At 47.7% G+C, this 23,814-nt stretch overlaps 1 protein-coding gene and 1 long non-coding RNA gene across 2 annotated transcripts; one reads left to right on the plus strand and one right to left on the minus strand.

Annotated features, from left to right (window-relative positions):
* The first annotated feature begins 273 nt into the window (after window positions 1-273).
* Window positions 274-4,413, plus strand: LOC113881043. Its single transcript, XR_003507913.1, has 2 exons — window positions 274-1,572; window positions 3,860-4,413. It is a non-coding gene; the product is annotated as an uncharacterized LOC113881043 (long non-coding RNA).
* A 3,491-nt stretch (window positions 4,414-7,904) lies between these two features.
* Window positions 7,905-12,224, minus strand: LOC113880943 (15 kDa protein B-like). The gene is made up of 4 exons (XM_027523644.1): window positions 11,790-12,224; window positions 10,994-11,095; window positions 9,227-9,319; window positions 7,905-8,631 (listed from the first exon to the last, which is right to left on the minus strand). Exons 1-4 carry the CDS (start codon window positions 11,967-11,969, stop codon window positions 8,488-8,490), a joined length of 519 nt encoding a protein of 172 aa, XP_027379445.1. The 5' UTR covers window positions 11,970-12,224; the 3' UTR covers window positions 7,905-8,487.
* Window positions 12,225-23,814: the final 11,590 nt, after the last annotated feature.

Consider the following 23,814-nt stretch of genomic DNA (forward strand, 5'->3'; position numbering starts at 1 on the left):
CTCATTTTAGCATAAAGAAATGATCTCAAAAGTCTGAGCAACTGACCTGATTTCATCAACTAACCGATAGTATTGTCAAGAACCGAGGCCAGATCTCCACGCTCACTGTCCAGTTCAGCTGGGGGAGCAGTGTCTTTGTCCTCTGGAGCAGCTGATCCTGCAAGCCCCCAGCGTGGAGGTCTGCCGCCCAGTACCGTGACGGGTCTTCGAGAAGCAGGCTGAGCAGCGAGGGAGAGAGAAGAAACCGTGTTGTAATTATGGAAACAGGTACCTTTATGTCGAAACAAGAAACCAGATTAGCTGTGGGCTCTGGGCTGTGGGAGAAAGGCCAAATGCCTGTGATGTGCTAACAGCCCTTTCCATGTAACCTACACCGCTTTGCTCAGAACCACAGGGTGGCCCAGGGAGCTCTAGCTCGGCTCATCTGCTTGACTTTCCGTTTCTCTGTTGTTGTTCACTGAACTCCTCTGCCTTCACAACTAGCAACAGAGCCCACTCCTCTTCACCCCAAAGACCAGCAGCACTGGTTTTTACTGCTGCTCACAATAACATAGTTTTACCCAACCAGAAAATGGCAGGGGAATCTCACGGTTCTCACCAGTTATCTCCCAGGCTTACTGTTCCTTTTTCATCTCAAGTGATGACACAAAATGTTTTTCTCTAATGGAGCTCGGTTCCCTGTTTAACTCACTCACTCTAGGTTTGCAGTTCAGGGTGAAAATGCAAACCACCTAGCAGGGCGGAGAAGGCTGCTGTGGTCTGGCCTCTCTGGCCGGCCCAGGACGTCTCCTCCACGCTTGTTTCTAACAACCCCAGCTGGACAGTGGCCTTGTGCTTGTCTCACCCACGAGATGGTGAGCTCCTTAACAGTCACCCCTATTGTGTGCCAGCCCCAGACACACAGAAGAGACACGACCATTATTTTCTTGAAGAACTTGAGGGCAGTCAGGTATATGCAGATCCAAAGTTCACCTAATCATGCTTCCTAGTTTCCCTTTGTTTTGAATCACTGGGTTTTTAAAAATAATTTTATTGAGGTGTAATGTACTCACTCATTCTAAGTGTGCAGTTCAATAGTTTGTAGTAAACGTGCAGAGTTGTGCAACCATTGCCGCTGCCCCATGTTACGATATTCTCATCACTCCATAAACTTTCCCCATGCCCATATGCAGTTAGTCCTCATTCTCACCCTCATCCTTGGGCAACCACTATTTTGCTTTCTGTTTCTATGGATTTCCTTGTTCTAGATGTTTTGTATAAATAGGATCATACAATATGTGGTCCTTTGTGTCTGGCTTCTTTCCTTGGAATACTGTTTTTGAGATTCATTGATGGCATAGAAGGTATTGGTAGTTTGTTCTTTTTATGTTATTGTTCCTGTGAATAGATTCCACTGTATGCATATACCACATTTTGTTTATCCATTTTTTTTCACCAATTGATGAATGTTTAATTTGTTTCCAGCGTGGGGCTTTTATGAACAGTACTGCTCTGACGTACAAGTTTCTGTGCACATACATTTTCATTCCTCAGGTAGATTGCTAGGAGCAGAATTGCTGGATCATACATACGGTAAGCTTATGTTTAACTTTTTAAGAAACTGACAATTTGTATTTCTCTCTAATGGCTAATGGTTTTTGAGCATCTTTTCATGTTCTTGTTAGCCATTTGTATATCTGTAATAAAATATCTACTGAAAACTTACCCTTTGTAAGTTGGGTCATATGTCTTATTGAGTTAATTCTTTACATATTCTAGATACAAATCCTTTATCAGATAAATGATTTGCAAATATTTTCTCCCAGCCTATAGCTCATCTTTTCATTTTCTTAATAGTATTGAAGAATAATATCTTAATAGTGTTGTAGAAGCTTTTAATTTTGATTAAGTTTAGTTTTATAAATTCTTTTATGGATTGTACTTTTTGGTGTCATATCTTAAGAGTTTTGCCTAGCCCAAGGTCATGAAGAAATTCTAGAAGTTCTATAATTTTAGCTCTTGTGTAGGTGTAATCCATTCAAGTTAATTTTAAACTTCATTTTGTGTCTCTGTGTGTGTGTGTGTCTGTATGTGTGTGTGTCTGTGTGTGTGTGTGTCTGTGTGTATCTGTGTGTGTCTGTGTGTTTGTGTGTCTGTGTGTGTGTGTCTCTGTGTGTGTGTATCCATTTGTCCCAGCACATTTGTTGCAAAGACTATCTCTTCCTCCATTGAATTGCTTTGGTACCTTTGTTGAAATCACTTAACCATAAATATAAGGGCTTATTTCTAGACTCTCAGTTCTGTTCCACTGATTTATATGCCTGTCCATGAGCCAATACTATGCTGATTGTATGGTACTGAGTTTTCCAGCATTAAATCTTAAAAATAGATAATGTAAGTCCTCCAGCTTTGTTATTTTTAAAAATCCTTTTGAATATTTTAGGCACTTCGCATTCCTGTTAGCTTTTATAGGCCAGCTTGTCAGTTTCTACAAAAAGCTTCCCGGGTTTTTAATAGATGCTGTGTTGAATGTAGAGATCAATTTGGGGAGAATTAGCATCCTGACAATGCAGTCTTCCAGTCCATGAACATGGAATATTTGTCATTTGTTTAGATCTTCCTTTATTTCTCCCAGCAATATTTTCTCATTTTTGAAGGGTTGCACTGCCTTCTGTTAAGTTGATCCTAACTGCTTTTGTGTTTTATGCTGTGTGGGTGTAACTACACTGACTTAATTTTATTTGGGGAGGTGTTTTTTGTTAGTATATAGAAATACCATTGGTTTTTTGTATGTTGATCTTGTATCCTGTGACGTTGCCAAACTCATCCATTAGTTATTTTTTCTTTCTTTTTTGGCTGTGCTGCACAGCTTGAAGGATGTTCCCCAACCAGGGATTGAACCTGAGCCATGGCAGTGAAAGCCCCAAATCCTAACTACTAGACCACCGGGGATCTGCTAACTACTACACTACCAGGAAATTCCCTTTAAAGTCTTTATCTTTAAAAAAATTTTTCACATATGTGTATTCCTTGGGATTTTCTATGCATATGATATTCCATCTGTGAATAAAAATAGTTTTATCTTTCCAATACAGATGCCTTTAATTTTTTCCTGCTTTGTTGCACTGCCTAGAACCTCCAGTATAGGGAGTTCCCTGCTAACCTAGTAGTTAGGACTCAGAGCTCTCTCCACCATGGCCTGGGTTCAGTCCTGGTTGGGGAGTAGATCCCACAAGCTGCATGCTTTTGCTGAAAAAAAAAAATAGAAAAGAACCTGCCGTACAGTGTGGTGTATAAATGCCACAGATAGACATGGTTGCCTTGTTCTCAGTCTTAGGTAGGAAAACATGGTCCTTCACCAGTGAATATGTCAAGCTGTGGGGTTTTCATCAGAGACCTTTCTCAAGGAAGTTGCATTCTGTTTTGTCATGAATAGGTATTAGATTTCATAAGATGCTTTTCCTGCACCTATCAGCTTTTCCTGTCCTTTCAGCTGTTAATACAGTATATAACATTAATTGATTTTCAAGATACTGATACAACATTGAATTCCTAGAATAAATCCCACTCGGTCATGGTGTGTAATCCTTTATGTGTTGCTGAATGGCTTGCTGATATTTTTTAAAGGAGTTTTTTATAATACATCTGTGTTCACTAGAGCTATATTCTGTAGTTTTCTTTTCTTGTGATGTCCTTGGCTGGTGGTACTGGCCTCATAGAACGAGTGAAGTGTTTCCTCCTCCTTTATTTCTGTAAGAGTTTGTAAAGAATTAGTATTATTTTTTTTAATATTTGATAGAATTCACCAGTGAAGCCATCTGGGCCTATTATTTGAAGGATGATTCTAAATTTATAATTCAGTTTTTTCACTTGTCTCCAGGTGCCCTGAGGGTGGATACCCACTTCTCTTAGGAGATTGGAATGATTGATGTTTCGATACAGCATGAAAGAATCTCGAAATAATGATGCTTAGTGAAAGAAGCTGGTCAAAAAAGGAGGACATTGCTGTGTGCTGTGTCTTGGTCTGTTCAGGCTGCTATAAAAATTACCAAAGACTGACTGGCTTATAGACAGCAGAAATGTATTTCTTGCAATTCTGGAGGATGGGAAGTTTAAGATGAAGGGACTGGCAGATTCAGTGTCTAGTGAGGCCCCGCTTCCTGGCTCACAGACAGCCGCCTTTTTGCTGTGTGTCTTCACATGGCGGGGATGGCACGCGAGCTCTCCACAGTCCCTTTTATAACATCAGTTATTCCAGAGCCCTCGTGACCTAATATCAGTACATCCCAAATGCCCAGTCTGCAAATACCATTACTTTAGAGGTTAGAATTTCAGCATGTGAATTTTGAGGGAACACAAACCTCCAGTCTATAGCAGATTTCCATTTATACAGAACTCTACCCAGCACTTCATGGCAAATAGATGAGGAAGCAATGGAAACAGTGACAGACTTTATTTTCTTGGGCTCCATAATCACCGTGGACAATGACTGCAGCCATGAAATTAAAAGACACCTGCTCCTTGGAAGAAAAGCAGTGACCAACATATTAAAAAGCAGAGACATTACTTTGCCGACAAAGGTCCAGACATCTAGTCAGAGCTATGGTTTTTCCAGTAGTCATGTATGGATGTGAGAGCTGGACCATAAAGAAGGCTGAACGCCGAAGAATTGATGCCTTCAAACTGTGGTATTGGAGAAGACTGTTGAGAGTCCCTTGGACTGCAAGGAGATCAAACCAGTCAGTCCTACAGGAAATCAGTCCTCAATATTCATTGGAAGGACTGATGCTAAAGCTCCAATCCTTTGGCCACCTGATGGGAAGGGCTGACTCATTAGAAAAGGCCCAGCTGCTGGGAAAGATTGAAGGCAGGAGAAGGGGACGACAGAGAATGAGACAGTTGGATGGCATCAGTGACTCAATGGACATGAGTTTGCACAAGCTGCGGGTTGTTGAAGGACAGGGAAGCCTGGCGCGTTGCGGTTCATAGGGTCACACAGAGTCAGAGACGCCTGAGGGAACAACAAGTAGAAAATGCAAACTAACGCAGCAACAGAAGTAGATCGCGGATTGCCTGAGGACAGCAGGGCGATGAGGACTCAGAGTTTAAAGGGTGTGAGGAGACTCTGGAGGGGTGGTGGGTATGTGCACTATCTTGTGGGGATGGTTTCACAGATGTACATTATGTCAAACTTATCAAATGTATACTTTGAATATGTGCAAGTTATTCTGTGTCAACTGCAGCTCAATAAAGCTGTTTAAAAAAGAAAGTTGGACACTGATTTGCATTGTGGCCTCTAAGGCCCCAAGGTTTACTGTCTCTTCTGGGGCTCCAGATCCTGGGGTGCAGTTCAGGCCGAGATGATGAGGGGACCTGTGGACTCCAAGGGCTCTGTGGTCTCCATCACGTGGAGATGAACCCAACTTAGCAGGTCCTTTGCTCAAGTCTAACACAAGCATTTTCCTTGATATAACGTTGTCTTCAGATTTACCTTAAAGGCTGTACAATATGCAATCCAGTGAGTATAACACAGATTACTTAACCATTCCTCTGTTGGCTGGGCACTCAGGCCATTCCCTATTTCCAAGTAGCATAAATAAAACTGCCAGAACAGCAATATTGCTTAATTACTGTCTACAATCCTAGATAGTAATTTACCAATACATTAAGTTCTTAACATGTTCATACACTCTGATACTATTTCCATTCTAGGAACTTATTTTTATCTCAACATTGTTTAAAAACAAAACAAAAAAACGGGAACAACTTCAACAGCAGGAGTAACTTAAATAAATGGAAGTCTAGTCACCCAATGGAGCATAAGACAGAAAAAAAGAAAAAATGTGACCCAATAATGACTGAAGTGTATTGGCTGATAGGTTAAAGGAAAATAAGCTGGTTGTAAAATGGGACATAAAATGACTATGGTCATTTTTTCTTTTAAAAATAAAGCTCACATCATATCTGTCTATGGTGATGGTGGTTTAGTCACTAAGTCCTGTCCAGCTCTTGTGACCCCATGGACTGTAGCCTGCCAGGTTCCTCTGTCCATGGGATTCTCCAGCAAGAATACCGGAGTGGGTGGCCATTTCCTTCTCCAGACTTAGGAATTGAACCTGGGTCTCCTGCATTGCAGGCAGATTCTTTACCAGCTGAGCTACAAGTATCTGTACAGAGAGCGAAAGTTGATTTCTGCAGCCGTTTAGATGTTAACCTAGAGGTCTGCTCACCCATTGTGTTCCCATGCCCAACCCCGGTGAATTCTCCCTTCTCAGTCTTGCTCTGATGGCTCTGAAGACTTTCAGAAGCTGCCAAGGCCAAGAGGCTGAGCTGTGTTTGGCGCCTTGGTGCTGTCTCAGGGCCTGATCATGCTGGGACTAGGAGAATGCAGCAGGGCAGCCCAGCAGAGCCTGGTGGCTGGTCCCATAGGCCTGCCTCTCACTGGGTACAGTATGATGGGCCAGCTTCCCCAGACCGCGTGTGATGCAGCATTGACCGCCACAGATGAGTCTTGAACTTCCGGGGAGAAGTTGCTGAGCCCCATTACTGTCCAGGGCCCCACAGAAGACCTGGCTGAGGCCTGTGAGTATTCTCTTGGGGATGGAGGTCAGGCAAGAGAGTGGTAGACGGTGTGCCTTAGCTGCTGGCACCTTCTGTGGGGCTACAAGGGCCTTCTCCAGGTGAACATCATCACCCCACCACAGGGAGAGATGGTCTGAGGTCTAGTTTATCCTGGTCCACCCAAACCTGCCCATTTCCCACCTGAGGGTCACTCCCTCAGTTTAGATTTAGATTACACGCTCCTAGATTTAGATTACAAGGGGGTTGGAGTGTGGACTACAGTCGAGTCAACCAATTTCCTTGAGGCGTAGTTTTCTCACTAAAAGTTGCTGGTGACGCATGCACCTTGCAATACTGTTCTAAGACCTGAGAAGTGTGTTTCGGTTCACTGGGAAGTAGCGTTCATAAATCATGGCTATTATCATTAACAGGAGTCTTTGGCTTCCCTGTGCTGTGCTTAGTCACTCAGTCATGTCTGTCTCTTTGCAACCCCATAGACTGTAGCCCACCAGCTCCTCTGTCCATGGAATTCTCCAGGCAAGAATACTGGAGTTTGTGGCCTCTCCTTCAGGGAATCGTCCTGACCCAAGAAGTGAACCAGAGTCTCTGGCATTGGAGGCGGATTCTTTACCAGGTGAGCTACCAGGGAAGCCCTGGCTGAAAAAACCCATTCCCCCGAGGGGCTCTACACTATGGCCCCTCAAATGAGAGGGTTTCCCACAGATATTTCTCTAGCAAAGATTTGAAAAAGGGGGCCTACTGGTGAGAAGAAAAGGGCTCTCGTCCACTCAAGTATTTACTGAGCAACTGCCATGTGCCAGGCCCTCTTCACAGGGCTGGATGGATCAGGAACTGAGACCAACTCTCCAAAACCAGACTCTCCCTGAGAGACAGCAGAGAGTCTGAGCAGGGCTCACGTCCTTGGGTGGATGAGGCTGCCATCAGCTGGATTGGGCACTAAGAAGGGCGGTCTGGAGGGAAGATTCTGAGTGGGTGGCACCCCAGGACATCCATGGGGAGGCGTCTATGAGGCCATCTGATGTGCGAGTCTGGGGATCCAGAAGAGGTTCTGGCTGGAGCTTCATGATAAAGAAGGAAGAATAAAAGTAGCCGAAAGGAAGGAGAGGTGGTTCCAGAATAACCTGGGGGCAGGTTACTTTGCCTTTGAGCTCCCAGCATGGCCCTCAGATGGCGCCCCTCATTATCCCGTTTCTCGTCACTGCCACTGCCCTGACCGCAGGGAGTCTGTGTGCCCAAGGTGCACGGTGGAATCTCACCCCCAGGACCTGCCTCCTTGGTCTCTTCCTCCTAAGTCCAGCTGGTTCATCCCTGGCACTTGATTCATTCACTTATTCACATCATCGTTCAACTTAGAAACGTTTTATTGAGTTTCACTCCTGGCGCTCTCAGCAGAGGATGCCCTGGCACCCTCTTGGGGGTGCTAGATACATGAAGGGACATTTCATTATCACAGTGACTGAGCAGGGAACAGGGACACTCAGGGTCCTGCCCAGAAAGAACTGTCCTCCCGGGATTCAGGAGCACTTGGCAGAGAAACTCCCTCCCCAGCCCCCTGCAGCTGGCACAGGAGGGCCCCGCTGGGAGGAGAGACAGTGCTCTGTAGCCCAGGACGCAGCTGGTACTTGCCAGCGTGGTTTGAGGATCGTGACTGCACCACGGTCGAGGGAAGGACACGTGCTGCTCAGGGAAGAGCAGAGAGGCTTCCTGGGGGAGGTGACTTTGGACCTATGCCTGGAAGGATGTGGAGCATCCACAGACACGGGATGGGCAGGAATTCCCCGGCAGAGGGAAGCAGGTGTGCAAAGGCTGAGGAATATGGGTGGGCTCATTTGCAGGCCAGGGAGTGCTAAGGGCAGCAGAGGCAGAGAATGGGTAGGAATCGCAGGTCGCTGTGGGCTTGCAGGGCATCCCTTCCCTTCTCCAGCCCTAGAAATTCCTCAGGATGTTGGAGATGATATCGTACTTGGCTCTCTCGTACATGTCCCTGACCGCAGGTGGCAGATTGGAGCTGTCAAGTTCTGGAGGGTCTTCCCCAGCAGACCCAGCAGAGCGCCTCTCCCGGCGGCGAGGCTGCAGAAGTGATGCCGCGGTTAGCGCCCTCATCGATCGCCCCCCCCCCCTTCCTGTCCCACGTGCGGCCCCTCTATCCCCAGGTGGGGATGAGTCTTGAGGTCCAGGCAGTGACCCTGGTGATGGTGCTGGAGGGGTCCCCAGTCAGGCCCACTCCCAAAGCCCAGAGGGGCTAGAAACGCCTGCCACTCTTGTCCACCCCGGCTATTGCACTCACTTACCAGGAGGCTCCACCTCCGGCTGGTCTTCCCAAAAGTGGGATGGGGAGGCGGGTTACCAGAGCTCAAGGCCCAGAGAACAGCCGGTGGAAGACTGAGTCCCCTCCCAGCCCCAGGAGGAGACCATCAGTTCCTGCCCCCAACCCCTTCTGCCCGACGACTAGCAGTCAATCATCAAGGTCTGGCCACGCCTCTCCCCTCCAGACTACTTGAGTTTAGACCGGTTCAGTTTCCAGGTCTAAGGTCTGGGACCTCCAAAACTGAGGTTCCACGCGCCTAAGTCAGTGGCCCGGATGAGGGACCCTCGATCACTGGCGGTCACCAGGCAGAGCGCCACTGAGACGGGAACTGGGGCAGGTGAGGGCGCAGGGGCTCACCTCCGGCTCCAGCTCACGGTCCGGAACGCAGTTGAGAGACAGGAGGCGGAGTTGCCGCAGCATGAAGAAGGAGCCGGTGCAGTTCCGCTCCTCCTGCCGGGGAGCAAGCACACAGGCTGTAGCAGACGGCGCCCTCGCCCAGGTCCCCCGACTCCCGAACTCCAATCCACCCGCTAGACGCCGGAGGGAGCAGCGGCCGCTGGGGACACCCGGGCAGGCTCCGTGTGCGCCCGATAGCATTAAGGACTTTCATGCAAGTTCTTACACGGGAAAGGGTCTCCATAAATTAGCGGAGAGGGAGTTATATTGTTTAAAACACTCGTGTGTACATCAAAAAGGTACCGAAGATGATACACCAACAGTTAATGTTGTCTCCTGAGTAGTGGGGTTGCAGATTTTTTGTTGTTTACGTCGCTTCTCTAAATTTTGTTAGTTTGCTATAATAAAATATTTTCCTAATATTAGAAAAGCAGTTATCTGTTCAGTTCAGTCCCTCAGTCGTGTCTGACTCTTTGCGACCCCATGAACCGCAGCTCGCCAGGCCTCCCTGTTCATCACCAATTCCTGGAATCCACCCAAACCCATGTCCATCGAGTCGGTGATGCCATCCAGCCATCTCATCCTCGGTCGTCCCCTTCTCCTCCTGCCCTCAATCTTTCCCAGCATCAGGGTCTTTTCAAATGAGTCAGCTCTTCGCATCAGATGGCCAAAGTATTGGAGTTTCAGCTTTAACATCAGTCCTTCCAATGAACACCTAGGCCTGATCTCCTTTAGGATGGACTGGTTGGATCTCCTTGCAGTCCAAGGGACTCTCAAGAGTCTTCTCCAACACCACAGTTCAAAAGCCTCAATTCTTCGGTGCTCAGCTTTCTTTATAGTCCAACTCTCACATCCATACATGACCACTGGAAAAACCATAGCCTTGACTAGACGGATCTTTGTTGGCAAAGTAATGTCTCTGCTTTTTAATGTGCTGTCTAGGTTGGTCATAACTTTCCTTCCAAGGAGTAAGCGTCTTTTAATTTCATGGCTGCAATCACCATCTGCAGTGATTTTGGAGCCCAGAAAAATAAAGCCAGCAGTTATCTGGGTGGATTATAAAAGCATCAACAAAAACTAAAAAATAATTTATGGTTTTCAACTGTGGTGTTGGAGAAGACTCTTGAGAGTCCCTTGGACTGCAAGGAGATCCAACCAGTCCATCCTAAAGGAGATCAGTCCTGAATATTCATTGGAAGGACTGATGCTAAAGCTGAAACTCCAATACTTTGGCCACCTGATGCAAAGAACTAACTCATTGGAAAAGACCCCAATGCTGGGAAAGATTGAAGGCAAGAGAAGGGGACGACAGAGGATGAGATGGTTGGATGGCATCACTGACTCATGGACATGAGTGTGAGTAAGCTCCAGGAGTTGGTGATGGACAGGGAGGCCTGGTGTGCTGCAGTCCATGGGGTCGCAAAGAGTCAGACACACCTGAGTGACTAAATTGAACTGAGGCGGATTATGGTCCCCCTTTGTTCTTTCTCTTTTAATATTTAGTTGCTTCTTTAGCATGTATTGCTTTTCTAATAAGGATGGGCAAATTGTAGTAAGAAAAAGCCATAAGGAAAAACCCAATTTTTTAAAAAAGCTTCCACAGTCAAACCTCACCTGTCTGTGGGTGGATGGAAGCAAACTCGGCCTCCGGGAAGGAGGTGAGAGAGAGGGGAGATTCCTTGTCCTGCTCATTGGGGCGGGGAGCCAGGGGATGGATGGGAGACTCACCCCGCCCTCCCTGAAAGGACACTTTCGGGGCCTTCGGCGGTACCAGAGCAGGAAGCACACAGTCTCTTTAATCCTGAAGTTGAGCGGGATCGTGGTGGAGTTCTAAAGAAGCAGGAGAAGAGTCACAGTCATCTCCCTTTTACACAGGAGAGAACAAAGGCAGGGAGGAGAGAGATCACAGTTCCAAGTTGACAGGGCTTGCCCAAAGTCTGCACTTCCCACCTAAGACAGGCGGCTGCTTCAAACAGCCTCAGCAGAGACTGAAGGTGCGCATGGCTTCTGGAAACCAGCGGAGGCCACCACTTCATGGCTGGACCACCTTGAGGGGTCACCTCCCATCTCTGCACCTCAATCTCCTCTTCTGGGACAAAGGACCTAGAATACTTGCCTTGCATGCTCAACTGCCAGGAGAGAGGTAAGGGGGTGGGAAGGGGGACCCTGGAAGGCCCTGCTGAGGTGCCTTCTGGTGGGACCAGTCTGGCTCCTGTCCATCCTTTGAAACAGCTCTGCTTACTCCTTCAAGTCCAGGGCCTGAGTGCAGAATGGACTCCCAGACCCCACATTCCACCCTTGGGCAAAACCCAGAATTGATCAGCTAGCCAGCTGTCAGGCTGGAGAGAGATTCCAGTCTCTGTTTTACCTTCTGAGTGGAGAAACATCATAGTAATAACAGCAGCATCTGCTGTTAACCGAGCACTTTGTGCCTGTTTGGGGCACCTGCTCCTGCCTGCTGGCCTCACAGGATGCTGTGAGGTAGGTGGTACCCACTCCCCGGGCTTGAGCCCCTGACCCTCACCAAATCAGGTGGCGGCGGGGTGCTCTCCAGCAGGCCAAAGATGCGCTGTCCTCGCCTCCCCTGGTTGAAGAACTTCAGGGCCTGGGTGACGATCTCTTCATAGCTCAGGCCACGCTGGGCCACACAGGCCACGGCTGCCAACCCTGCCACCAGTACCAGTGCCTTCCAAGCCCCTGCCATCGTCCCTTCTCGGATCCTCTGCCACTTGTGACCCCTTTAGGTGGTAATCATGCAGCCTTGCCCAAGTCCTGCTGGCGACATTCCGGGGGCTGAGGCCTTCCTGAAAGGGGCTTCTCTTTTCCTTTGCTAGGCACCCGGTGTTAGCCAACAGTCCAAAATACCAGTGACTAAGAGGCAAGGAGGATTGGGCAATAGACCTAGGAGTAAGGCAGCCCCGAGCTGGGGGCAGGAGACCGGTGCGATGCTGGGCACGTCCCTTCACTTTGGCCTCAGTGTCCATCTCTCCCCCAACCCTGTGCCACGGGGAGGCCACCTCTGGCTCTGACACTCCAGGACCCTGTGCCGTCTCTTGCCTGGTTGGTGTGGTTTGGTTCCAAAACAGCTGCCTGGGATCCATGAGTTCTCTGTGTGACCACTTCTCAGCTGAGAGCACAGACAGATGGTCTGGTTGAATGCAATCCCGCTAATAACTGGATACGTATTCCAACAAGTAGCAACAGTATTCCATGAGTAGGAATACCCCGAGTGCTCTAACCAAACTGCTCTTGAAGAGTACAGATGGTCTGTACTCTGGCTGACACCTACCATGTTGCATATATTTTTAAAATACTGATTGTTGTTGTTTTAGTCGCTCAGTCATGTCCAAGGCTTTTGTGACCCCCTGGACTGTAGCCCACCAGGCTCCTCTGTCCATGGGATTGCCCAGGCAAGCACACTGGAGTGGGTTGCCATTTTCTCCTCTAGGGGATCTTGCCCACCCAGGGATCGAACACACATCCCCTGCGTTGGCAGGCAGATTCTTTACTGCTGAGCCACTGGGGAAGCCCTAAAATACTGATTGTCAGTCCTTAAAAATCTGGATGCCTGATTTAATTCAAAAAAAATCATAAGATCTGACAATTCATGGCTCACTAGTCCCTGTCATTGGGTTTGATGGCAGCAACCTCTCCAGGGAGAGCCTCGCTGCCCACATCCCCCAGGCCAATCCCTGCAGGGCAAAGAGGGGAGGCTGTCCCCAACAGGATCAGGGTAGGGACCCCTGGCTGTTGACACAGGCGGCCCCAGGCAGCAGCCCACAAGGGGAGCCGCAGGAGCCTCCCCCTCCTCCGAGGGCTCCCATTTTCCTCAGCTCCCTGTTACTGGGGCCAGGGTGTTGACTTGCCAACCGCCCTTGGTTCTGGGTTCCTGTTCCACAGGAGACTCAGAAACTGGGGAGGAGAGGAGCGGCTACGGTGTTCTCACTGAAGCCCGCCAGTGGGGAAACCAAGGCACAGAGCAGCCCACCCTTCCTCCAAAAGCTAAGGGTGGAGCTGAGAAGGACAGAGCCGGAAGTAGCGAGAGGGGGCAGAGCACAGAACAGTCTTTGGCAGACCCAACAGGTCCTCAAAGTCCTGAGTCTCATCATCAGATCCATGCAGCCGTGGCGTATAATGGTGAAAAATTAGAGACAATATAAACATGCTTCAAGAGCAGTTTGGTTAGAGCACTCGGGGTATTCCTACTCATGGAATACTGTTGCTACTTGTTGGAATACGTATCCAGTTATTAGCGGGATTGCATTCATCAAAGGTTCTTAGCTGGAGAATGAAGGTTCTGCTGCAGCTGATCTCGTGTCCGTCCCAGGAAGTGTGATAAGGCGAGACGGCAGGTGCTCACTGTAGAATCCTATGCTCTTCCTATGAAACGTCCTAATTTCTCCTCCGAGTTAAAATGCAATGAGAATCTGTGTGGTAAAAAGGAAAGTGCATTTTTAATTTTCTTGCTCTCAAGAAAGCTTTCCCCTAACTGTTGGGGGCCAGAGTGAGGCACTCGGCCCGTGGCAAAGGTCATGAGGAAGGAGGCTCGACATACGCAAAGGCGGGATCGAGCCTCAGGAGTCCCCCTGGAAATCCTCGAGCATCTACCCCCATAACCAGAGCCTGCCTACTTTACTACTTTGTGCTCATCTACACCTCTGACTTTACGGGGGGCTGTCCCCCACCACCTCTTTCGGAGAAGGAGTTAACTTAGAGCTCCAGTTAATAAAAACTCCTGGGCGTGACAAGAGTGTTTTAACCTACAAACTCCTCTGAAGGTTCTCTAGCCTTCCTGACAGGCTTGTCCGGCCACATGTGATTGCTCACAGCCTCCCAACCGTGAGAGGCATGAGATGCTTTAAACCTTCTAAAAACAGGTTCCTTAGAAAAGTTAGAAACCTATTAGTATAAGTATAATGGGGGTTAAAAAAAAAATAAAAAATAAAAAATAAATAAAATAAAAAAAATTTTAAAAAAAATTAAAAAATTAAAAAAATAAAATAAAAAAATAAAAATAAATAATAAATAATAAAAAAATAAAATTAAATAAAATTAAAAATTTTAAAAATTAAAAAAAATAAAAAATAAAATAAAAAAATGAGTATAATGGGCTGATTAGAAATTGTATTGGTGAAGGGTTTTTCATTTGTTTAGCCAATGTTTGTTGCTAAGTCTCCACATCTCCTGCCCTGATACACATTAATGAATATATAGAAGAAATAAGTATTAACCTTTGATATTAATCACATTGGACCTTAGGCTAAGTAAAATCTTTCCTTAAATAAAACCCACTATACCCTCACCCTATAGGAATGTAACTTTATTTGGGTGGTGTCTGTTTTAAGAATAATCACCCCTGGAGAAATAAGTGTCCTGGTTGACTGACCGCTGTCACAAGGAGAGGGTCATAAATTGTCAGCAGGCCCCCTGGCCAGAAGATGATGTAACACCCCTAAGACCTCTGTATACATTTGTATGAAGCACCTGACTTTGATAAAAGTCAGGACTGCTGACCCCGTGTGACTTTTGCATAACATCTCAGTGTATAAAAGTAGACCACGGAAAATAAAGAATTGGGATCAGTTTCTCGAAATACTGGTCTCCCCATGTCGCGCTTTCTCTCACTCTGGCTGAGTCTCCATCTGGAGCGCGGAACCCGCCATGCTTACTAATTATGCCTGGGCTTCTAAGATCCAACCGGGGAGGCCTCAGTGTCTCCTGTCCTTCGGGAGAACGGAAGGACGCCTGCGGCCTACGTAAGTGGTGCAAACTTTTGTCTTGAAGTTTTATTGGTCTCCCGCGTAAACCAAGCTACTCAGCCTCTTTTCTCCACTGAATTTTCCTACTGAGCTATCCTTATTCTATTACTCTTTATATCTTTAATTAATATCTAATTGAAGCTATTGTATCCTGATCCTCGCCGACGCCGTCCCCGCTTCGAATACCCTGGATCAGCCGAGGCTTGGACCCCGGCACCTAACCTTCACACTGGCATCCTATCTCACTTTCAAGTCCTCAGGAGGACTTCCTCCCCAGGCCTTCCTACACCCCCATCTCTGCTTTCTTATTAAGACACAACTTTCTTCATAGCACTTGCTGTTGAGTAGCAACAGTGGCTTATTGTTTATTTTATTTCCCACTTTGAGGGTAAGCTCCTTGAAAGCTGATTGTTTACCCAGAGCTAAGACGAGTATCTGGCATATAGTAGCTGCTCAGTAAATGCTGGCTGAGGGAATAAATGATTTTACCCTTGAAGGATTTTATGCATAGCTCAAAGACCAGTTCCTCGTACCCCACACATTTCCACCCAGTGTGGCTCAGCTTGATGGCAGCAAGCTTCTCTGACACTCAGAGCGTCCGGAATGGAATTTTGTTACAGCCAGGCCTCTTTTTTCTGGGTGTCTAGCTGCAGCACGTATTCCATTTCTGGTACGACAAGTTGACAAGAAGCAAGGATTCTCAGCTGGGGAGATTTTGCCCCTGGACCCCCAGGACAATTGTCAATGTCTGGAGACAGTTTTGAGTGACACAGCTGAGGAGAAGGCGCAACCAGCACCTACTGGATACTGCTGATCACCCCACAGTGCATAGGGCAGCCCCCCCAAGGAAGAACGGTCCAGCCCCAAATGTCGGTGCCGAGGCTGAGAAATCCTGAGACAGAGCAGCACACCTGACGAGCACATAGCAACTGGACGGATCAGTCTTAAACACACGGTGCTTGACCAGAGAGGAAAGAAATAGAATGAGATCTGTAACAACCCCCCCGCCCACTTCTCTCTAGCCATGTGTATGCGTGGAAAATACATCAGAATACATCCTTGAAACTGATAAACATTTTATAACACCTCCAAGGCCCAGGTAAAAATGAATGATGGTTGAGAGGGCAGGAAATGGTATGGGAGGGAAAAAAGGCAGAGAGGGGGCTTGCACAGACCAACACAGCCCCCACTAAGGTTCGGTTCCTTTTACAGAAAAGTGTACACTGGTCAGTATCCATGACAACATCACTAGCAAGGTGCCTGAAAGGATGTTTGCTAAAATGTTAGTAATGATTACCATTGTGCTTTTCTCTTATGGAGCTGGCAAAGGATTCTGAGGTTTGTTGGGTTTTTTTTTTCAACTTTATTATTTGAATTTTTTTTTTTTTACAATAAACATCTTTGTTTTAAAAAACCACAAAAATATTTTTATTTTTAAAAATTATTCATTTTGATTGGAGGCTAATTACATTACAATATTGTAGTGGGAAAACAACAAAAATATTGTTAAAATACTCATATGGAGTCTATGTTTTATTCCATATCTGCAACTGTTATTTTTTAAAGATGAATGGAGCTCTTTTTATTGAGATGAAATTCACATATCATAAAATGTGCCCTTTCAAAGTGTACAACTTATAACATTTTCATCCTCCTAAAAATAAACCATGTGCCAGTTAGCAGTCACTCCCTGTTTTCCCTTCCCCTTTGCCCCTGGCAGCCAATAATCTTCCTTCTGTCTTTATGGGTTTCCTTTACTGGAACATTTCATGTAATTGAAATCATAAAATATGTGGTCTTTTGTATCTGGCTTTGTTTACTTAGCATCATGGTTTCAAGGTTCATCCATGTTGTAGATTAATTCCTTTTTATGACTAAGATTTCATCATATGGATAAACCACATTTGTTGATCCATTCATCAGTTTATAGACATTTGGATTGTTTCCACATTTTTGCTTTTGTGAATCATGCTACTATGAATATTCACATACTAGTTTTCTATGTGGACATATGTTTTCAGTTACCTTGGGCCTATACTTAGGAATGGAATTTCTGGGTCATATGGCAACTCTGTTTAATTTTGTGACGATTTATCAAAGTGTTTTCTGAAGAGCCTGTACTGGTTTACACTCTCACCAGCAGTCTGTGGTATCCCACGTCTTGCCAACAATTATTATTGTCTCTCTTCTTACAGCCATCCTAGTGGTGTGAAGTGATATTTCATTATGGTTTTCATTTGTATTTCCCTAAGAGCTAATGACATTGAATATCTCTTCGTGTCTGTTTATATATCTTCTTTGGAGAAATGTCTCTGCAAATCCTTTGTACAATTTTTAATTGGGTTGCTTGTCCTTATATTGTGGAGTTGTTCACATAATGTTTTTAAAATTAAAATGTTTTAGATTTCCATTGGAGGGAAAAATACCTCCAGTAAAACCAAGGCTTTAGATGTGTAGAATATTTCTTCAGGGACTTTGCAGACCCCCATCCCACGGCTCCCCATCAGCCTGAGAGGCTCCGGTTGTCCCCAGTCCTAATCAGTGAGGCTGATGAGGCCTGGAGAAGTTAGTAAGCATGCCCAAGTTACACAGTTGAGTCCTGTGTAGAACGATGGGGAACTGGGAAGTTTTACCTTGAGGAGAGGGCTGACAGGGTGACTTTGATTCCCTGCTCTGTCTCTGAAAGGCTGCCACGAACAAGAGGACCAGACTGTTTTTGTGGACTCAGAGGACAGAGACAGAACCAAAGGTTGGATTCCCAGGAGGAGACATGCCAACAAGAAAGGTCTCAAATCCAAGACAGGTCCCCTTGACAAAAGCTGGAGTGTGGCGTGGTGGAGGAGGCCTGGGAGACGTTGAACTGAGTCTGGAAGACCACTTGGCAGGGAAATTGTAGGAGACTTGAAGGGTCATTTGACACCTGGCTTCTCCAGCATCCATTTCCCCTACCCCTTCTTCCTGCCAGTCAGGCCCAGTTCCCCTTAGAGGATCTGCATGGTTCTGGGAGAGTAAAACTCAACTTGGTCCATGTCGAGAGAACCTGTCATCTCTCCACCACGACTGGTGATTGATTCAGGGTGTGCATGTGATTAAGCTGCCCCACTTAGAATGCATCTCTGAACTTTCGGTGGGAATACTAGGCACTTGCCCTCCTCCTGGAAATAAACAAGGAAGAGACAAAGAAAACATCTTGGGATGTGAGGTAGGCCCCTAAGGATGAGGTCAGCACCACAGAAGACAGAGAGAAAAACAGCTCCTTATGACATCACTGAGCTGCTGGGTCACACCTGGCCTGAAGGTGGAGGGCCTCTGGATGTTACCTTTTAAGCTACTTTGAATGGGCTTTTCTGTTACTTGCAACATGTTACAACAAATTTAGGGTTCAAACATCCAGTATAGAGGCATAAGGACAGTAGCCTTTATAATCCCATCAAATCGTAAGACTGACATGTCCAGAGGTTTGAGGTTGGATGGCATAGTCAGAGCTGGGAACTCAGGTTGGGGGCTCTTCAGTGGGGAAAAAAAATTGGGATTTTTTTTTTTTTGACAGGTAGACTTTACAGAGTATGAGTTCAAAAGGTCACACTCTGTGATAGCCACATAAAAATCCTTCAATAATTTGTGCTCAATAATTGACCTAGAGCAATGCAGAATACAGCTGTCTGAGCCCTGCCTCAGCTTCAGGATTCCATAGATCTGGGTTCACATCCCACTGCTGCCACGTCTCCACTGCTGCTTGGCCAGTCTCTCTGGGATTCAGTGTTGTTGTCAATCGCTGAGTTGTGTCCGACTCTTTTGCGACCCCACGGACTGTAACCCTCCAGGCTCCTGTGTCCATGGGATTTCCCAGGCAAGAATACTGGAGTGGGTTGCCATGTCCTTCTCCAGGGGATCTTCCCGCGCCAGGGATCGAACCCACTTCTGCACTGGCAGGTGGGTTCTTTACCACTGCTGGTATTCAGTATGTCTCATCCTTGCAGCGGAGATAACAACCTTACCTTGTAAGTGCGGTGAGAGGATTAAGGCTAATGTGAGTGGAGGCAGCTCAGGTGTGGTGGTTTTTAAGGCAGTGATAAGTCAGATGCAGCTGAGACCATTAGTAAGCACGGAGCTCCTAACCCTCCAGTCTCTGACAGAGGGACTCAATTTTGCAGAGAGACCCTGATTACAGGGCTGGTCGGTGAAAGTGCCAGGATTCCAACCCCGGGTCCCAGGGTCGTGTCCTCCACCGTGCCGCTCTGCCTTCAGCCTGGGGGCTGCGTATCTTACTCCCTGGATGCTGGGAGCTGAGCTGCAGAGGGTGAGGGCAGGATTCCACGTATCCAGCAGGTTTCTCCAAGACCCACCCAGCCTGTGACTGGACCCTGGGGCCCGAGGTTGGAGCAGGGCATGGGTGAGGCTCTGGAGGGCAGTTGGGGGTGCAGGGAGCAGGAAGTGAACACTCCAGGGAAATGTCTTCCACCTGCTGGAGGTACGAGATCCCATTTGAGTGACCGTTTCCACTGCACATTCTACTGGCCAGAACCACAGACAGCTGAGACCCTCGATTCCTCCTGAATGACCCCATGGCTTCCATGCCTCCTTGAAATGTTTGGAGCAAAAAGCCTTCACAAGGTCTTAAATAATGAAGAAAGAAGCCTGGTGGGATATTGGGCAAGCTCTGCCCTTCACGGGCCTCAGCTTTCTCCTTGCTGTAACAGGGTGGTCAGGAAGGGGACACAGATTTCAGAAACGCTTAGCCCTTGCCCAAGTGACCTGTGCAAGTCCAATAGCGTGTGGAGAAAGTTGCTGTGGCCACCTTGGTCCCCCGGGGACACACATCTGATGTTCTGGAACCAGCACTCTGGATATAAGCTGCCCCAGAGACACAGAGACCTGGGAAGACTGTGGCCTCAGTCCCACAGGGTGACCTCAGTCCTGAGCCGGCAGGTTTGTACCCCCTACCCTGCTCTACCCCCCGCCAGGGGGTGCCACCCAGCCTCCAGGCTCTCACTGCCAAGGCCAGAGTGTCTCAAAGTTCTGCCCCATGTGGCGGTGCTGCCACTCACAGCCTGGCACCATGCAGTTGGGAGGGTGTGTCTGGGGCATCCCGAAGGCCCTATCTACCCTGAGGCGCTCCCTGGCAACGCCTGAATGAGGACATCTGTCCTCGGCAGGGGAGGAACAAATTCCCCGTTGCCCTCCTTCCACTCACAGGCACCCCAAGAAGTAAACCTGGTTCTGAGCAAAACAAAACACGTCCCTAATTCCCAATCTACGGGGCTTTGGTGCCGTCAGTGACTCCCAGGAGTGCAGCTGCGTCGTTACAACCCTGTGGCCTTGCTGCCATCTGCTGGCCAAGTAACTTGGCACTCGGGAGAGGTTCGGTTTCGTGACTGGGCCTCAGAGATCCCCAACCTTCTTCATATTTGCAAACCTGTCTTGTTGGAACCTTTTCTATAGGGAGAAAGTAACGAATTCCTGGAGGGCTCTGGACACTCTGGAGGGAGGAGCAGCTACTTCTTCGCTGCTGTTTCTGAACCAGGGGAGTGGGGGGCCACCTCGGTGTCCCCTCCCCGAGCGCCAGGAACACGGCTGTTGGCTGAGACAGAAGAGACACAGTGGGATTCTTCTGCCTCTGGCCTCTAGGCTGCCAGGTCTGAGACCGGGAGACCTCCCATCTTCCCTTCACCCTTCTTCTCTCCCTTCCCTGGCCACACCAGGCCTCTCCTCTGACCTTCCCTCAGAGGCGCCATGGTGTTTGGGGCAGCCTCTTTCCCCTCTCCTTGCCTCAGTTTCCCCACCTGTAATGCAGTGATTCTGGATTCACATCTAAGAAAGGTGGCCCCGGGGGAGGACTCCATGTTTCCTGTTTGGTGGCTATGACCCTTCTTTCTGGACACACCTCCTGGTGTTCCCTGGGCAGGAGTTGGTCGGATGTCCTGAATACCCTGTATTCACACACCCAGAAATTCCATTGCTGGGGCACCGAAACATAGGGAGTTGTCAACTGAAAAAAAAAAAGGAACAACCTAAAAGTTGACAATTATGTTTTATTCAGAAGCCTCACTGAAGACTTAAGCCTGCGATGTAGTCGCTCAGCTCGGAGGGACTGTTCTAAAGATGTAAGGGAGGAGCCAGAATGTATGAGTTTTTTTTTTTTTTGCTGAGGAAAAAATGTGCAGTTGGCCATCCAAGGGCTTCCCAGGTGGCACAGTATTAAAGAATCCTCCTGCCAATGCAGGAGATGAAAGAGACATGGGTTCGATCCCTGGGTTGGGAAGATTCCCCTGGAGTGGGAAGTGGCAACTCACTCCAGTATTCCTGCCTGGAAAACTTCAGGGGCAGAGGAGCCTAGTGGGCTACAGTCCATGGTTGCAAAGAGACAGACACGACAGACACACACACGCATGCACGCCATCCAAAGATTACCGCTAATCACAAAAACGGACACAAAAATCTCAAGTTAATGATTTGAGAGCTTTTCTACATGGGAAGATGCCAGAGGGTGGGCTTGTTGAAATCTTTCCTTTGATAAGCATGCTCTTTAGGGCCAGTGTCCTGCTGTTCTCCATCCTGAATCTCTCCCGGGGCACGCAGGGGGCCGTGGTGGCTGATGGCTTTGTGGTCACAACATTCTTCATTTACTGAAATGGCAGGTGACAGTCTTTGTTCACAGCGTCAACACGACTAAATCATGTCAGTTTCCTGTAGCGGTGGCACCAATTTCCAGCCTCGTTTGCAGCGCGTGAGAGGTCCTGTGGCTCCACGTCCTCACCAACACTGACGTATACTCATCCATTAGGCTCATTTGTCCCATGAGCACAAAGTGAACTGTCCCTGCGGTTTGGGTCCCATCCTCGTGGTTACTGATGAGGTCTGACATCTTTCCATGAGTTTTTGGCTGAGAACTTTTGAGATTTATATATTGTAGATGGTCCTCTTTCTTGCTTATGTCTCACAGATATCTTATCTCGATTTGGTCTTTCCATTGTCTTTATGGTGTCCTGTTTTAACTGCCATCTCATATACTGTATATTGTTCATTGTGTTAATATCTAACTCCCCCATTAGACTGTAATCTCATGAGGGCAGACATCTTTGCTTGTTTTATTCAGCAGTGCCTAGAACAGTGTCTAGGGCACAGTGGGTATTGAATGGACACTAGCTAAATAAATGAACTAGAAGGGAGGAGACCCAGGCCCAACCTGGACTCCTCATCCACTTATTGGCAGACTTGAGTGGTCCACTCCCCAACCCAGGCCTCAGTTTCTGCATCATTAAAATGGATCCACATTAATAAAATGGGGGAGGGTGTCTGTCTTTGAGGTCATTCCAATTCTGACAAGATAGTTGTCTTGAGAGAAGGGTGAACAGGCCAGTTTACCTTGGCTGAACGGGGTATTTGCTGCCCCCTAGTGACGGGACCTACCCTTCAGCAGTACAAGTGAGTCTTGAAAGAAAGAAAGTGAAGTCGCTCAGTCCATGGGATTCTCCAGGCAAGAATACTGGAGTGGGTTACCATTTCCTTCTCCAGGGGCTCTTCCTGACCCAGGGATCTAACCTGGGTCTCCTGCATTGGAGGCAGACGCTTTCACCTCTGAGCCACCAGGGAAGCTCAACGCTGCCCATCTCTGTGAGGAAATAGGTGCACTACAAGGGCAATGGCGTTGGAGAAGGAAATGGCAACCCACTCCAGTGTTCCTGCCTGGAGAATCCCAGGGACGGGGGAGCCTGGTGGGCTGCTGTCCATAGGGTCGCACAGAGTCGGGCACGACTGAAGTGACTTCGCATGCGTGCATGCGTTGCAGAAGGAAATGGCAACCCACTCCAGTGTTCCTGCCTGGAGAATCCCAGGGACAGAGGAGCCTGGTGGGCTGCTGTCCATAGGGTCGCACAGAGTCGGGCACGACTGAAGTGACTTCGCATGCGTGCATGCGTTGCAGAAGGAAATGGCAACCCACTCCAGTATTCCTGCCTGGAGAATCCCAGGGACAGAGGAGCCTGGTGGACTGCCGTGTTTGGGGTCGCACAGAGTCGGGCACGACTGAAGCGACTCAGCAGCAGCAGGAGGGCGCCACTCACCCCAGAGACATCTTTTCTGCTGTATCGCTTCCAGTGAGCCATCCTCACCCCAGTGCCTCAGTATTCCATGCCCCTTCACCCCTTGGTGCCTCTTTGATGCCTCTCATGCTAACTGCCCTTCATGTCACTGAGACCATGTGTTATGGGTCGAATTATGTCCCTCAAAATTCATATGCTGAAGTACTAGCCCCCAGTACCTCAGAGGCTGACTGTATTTGGAGATGGAATCTTTAAAGAGATAATTAAATGAATCCGAGGTCATGAGGGTGGACCCTAATCCAAGGTGGCTGGGGTCCTTATAAGAGGAGATTACAACAGAGACATGCACAGAAGGAAGACCACGTGAAGACACAGGCAGAAGACATCCACCTACAAACCAAGAAGCAAGGGTTCAGGACAAACCAGCCGTGCTGACACCGTAGTCTGTTTTTCCACCTCTGAGCAGGTGGTCCCAAGATGGTCCTCCAGAAACAGGCTTTTTAAGATGCTGGTAAAATTTTCTTTTTCCTTAAAAAAAAAAAAAATTACCTGCAAGATCTTACATTAAAAAAAATTCCATTTTAACCATTTTTAAGTGCACAGGTCAGTGGCATTAGGTATTAATACATTCACATGGTTGTGCAGTCATCTGTCTCCAGAATTTTCTCATCATCCCACCCTGTAACTCTGTGCCCACTGAATACTAATTCCCCATTCCATCCTCCTTCCAGTCCCTGAGAAATCACCA

This window comes from Bos indicus x Bos taurus, chromosome 22 (genome assembly GCF_003369695.1).
Source record: "Bos indicus x Bos taurus breed Angus x Brahman F1 hybrid chromosome 22, Bos_hybrid_MaternalHap_v2.0, whole genome shotgun sequence".
NCBI classification, from domain to species: Eukaryota; Metazoa; Chordata; class Mammalia; order Artiodactyla; family Bovidae; genus Bos; species Bos indicus x Bos taurus.

Coding starts and splice junctions, on each gene's coding strand:
- LOC113880943 (XM_027523644.1), bottom strand. CDS start 11,969: ATGGCAGGGGCTTGGAAGGCACTGGTACTGGTGGCAGGGTTGGCAGCC. Junction 11,096..11,789: donor CCCCGCCGCCACCTGATTTG/GTGAGGGTCAGG, acceptor CTGCTTCTTTAG/AACTCCACCACGATCCCGCT. Junction 8,632..9,226: donor ACCGTGAGCTGGAGCCGGAG/GTGAGCCCCTGC, acceptor TCACTTCTGCAG/CCTCGCCGCCGGGAGAGGCG.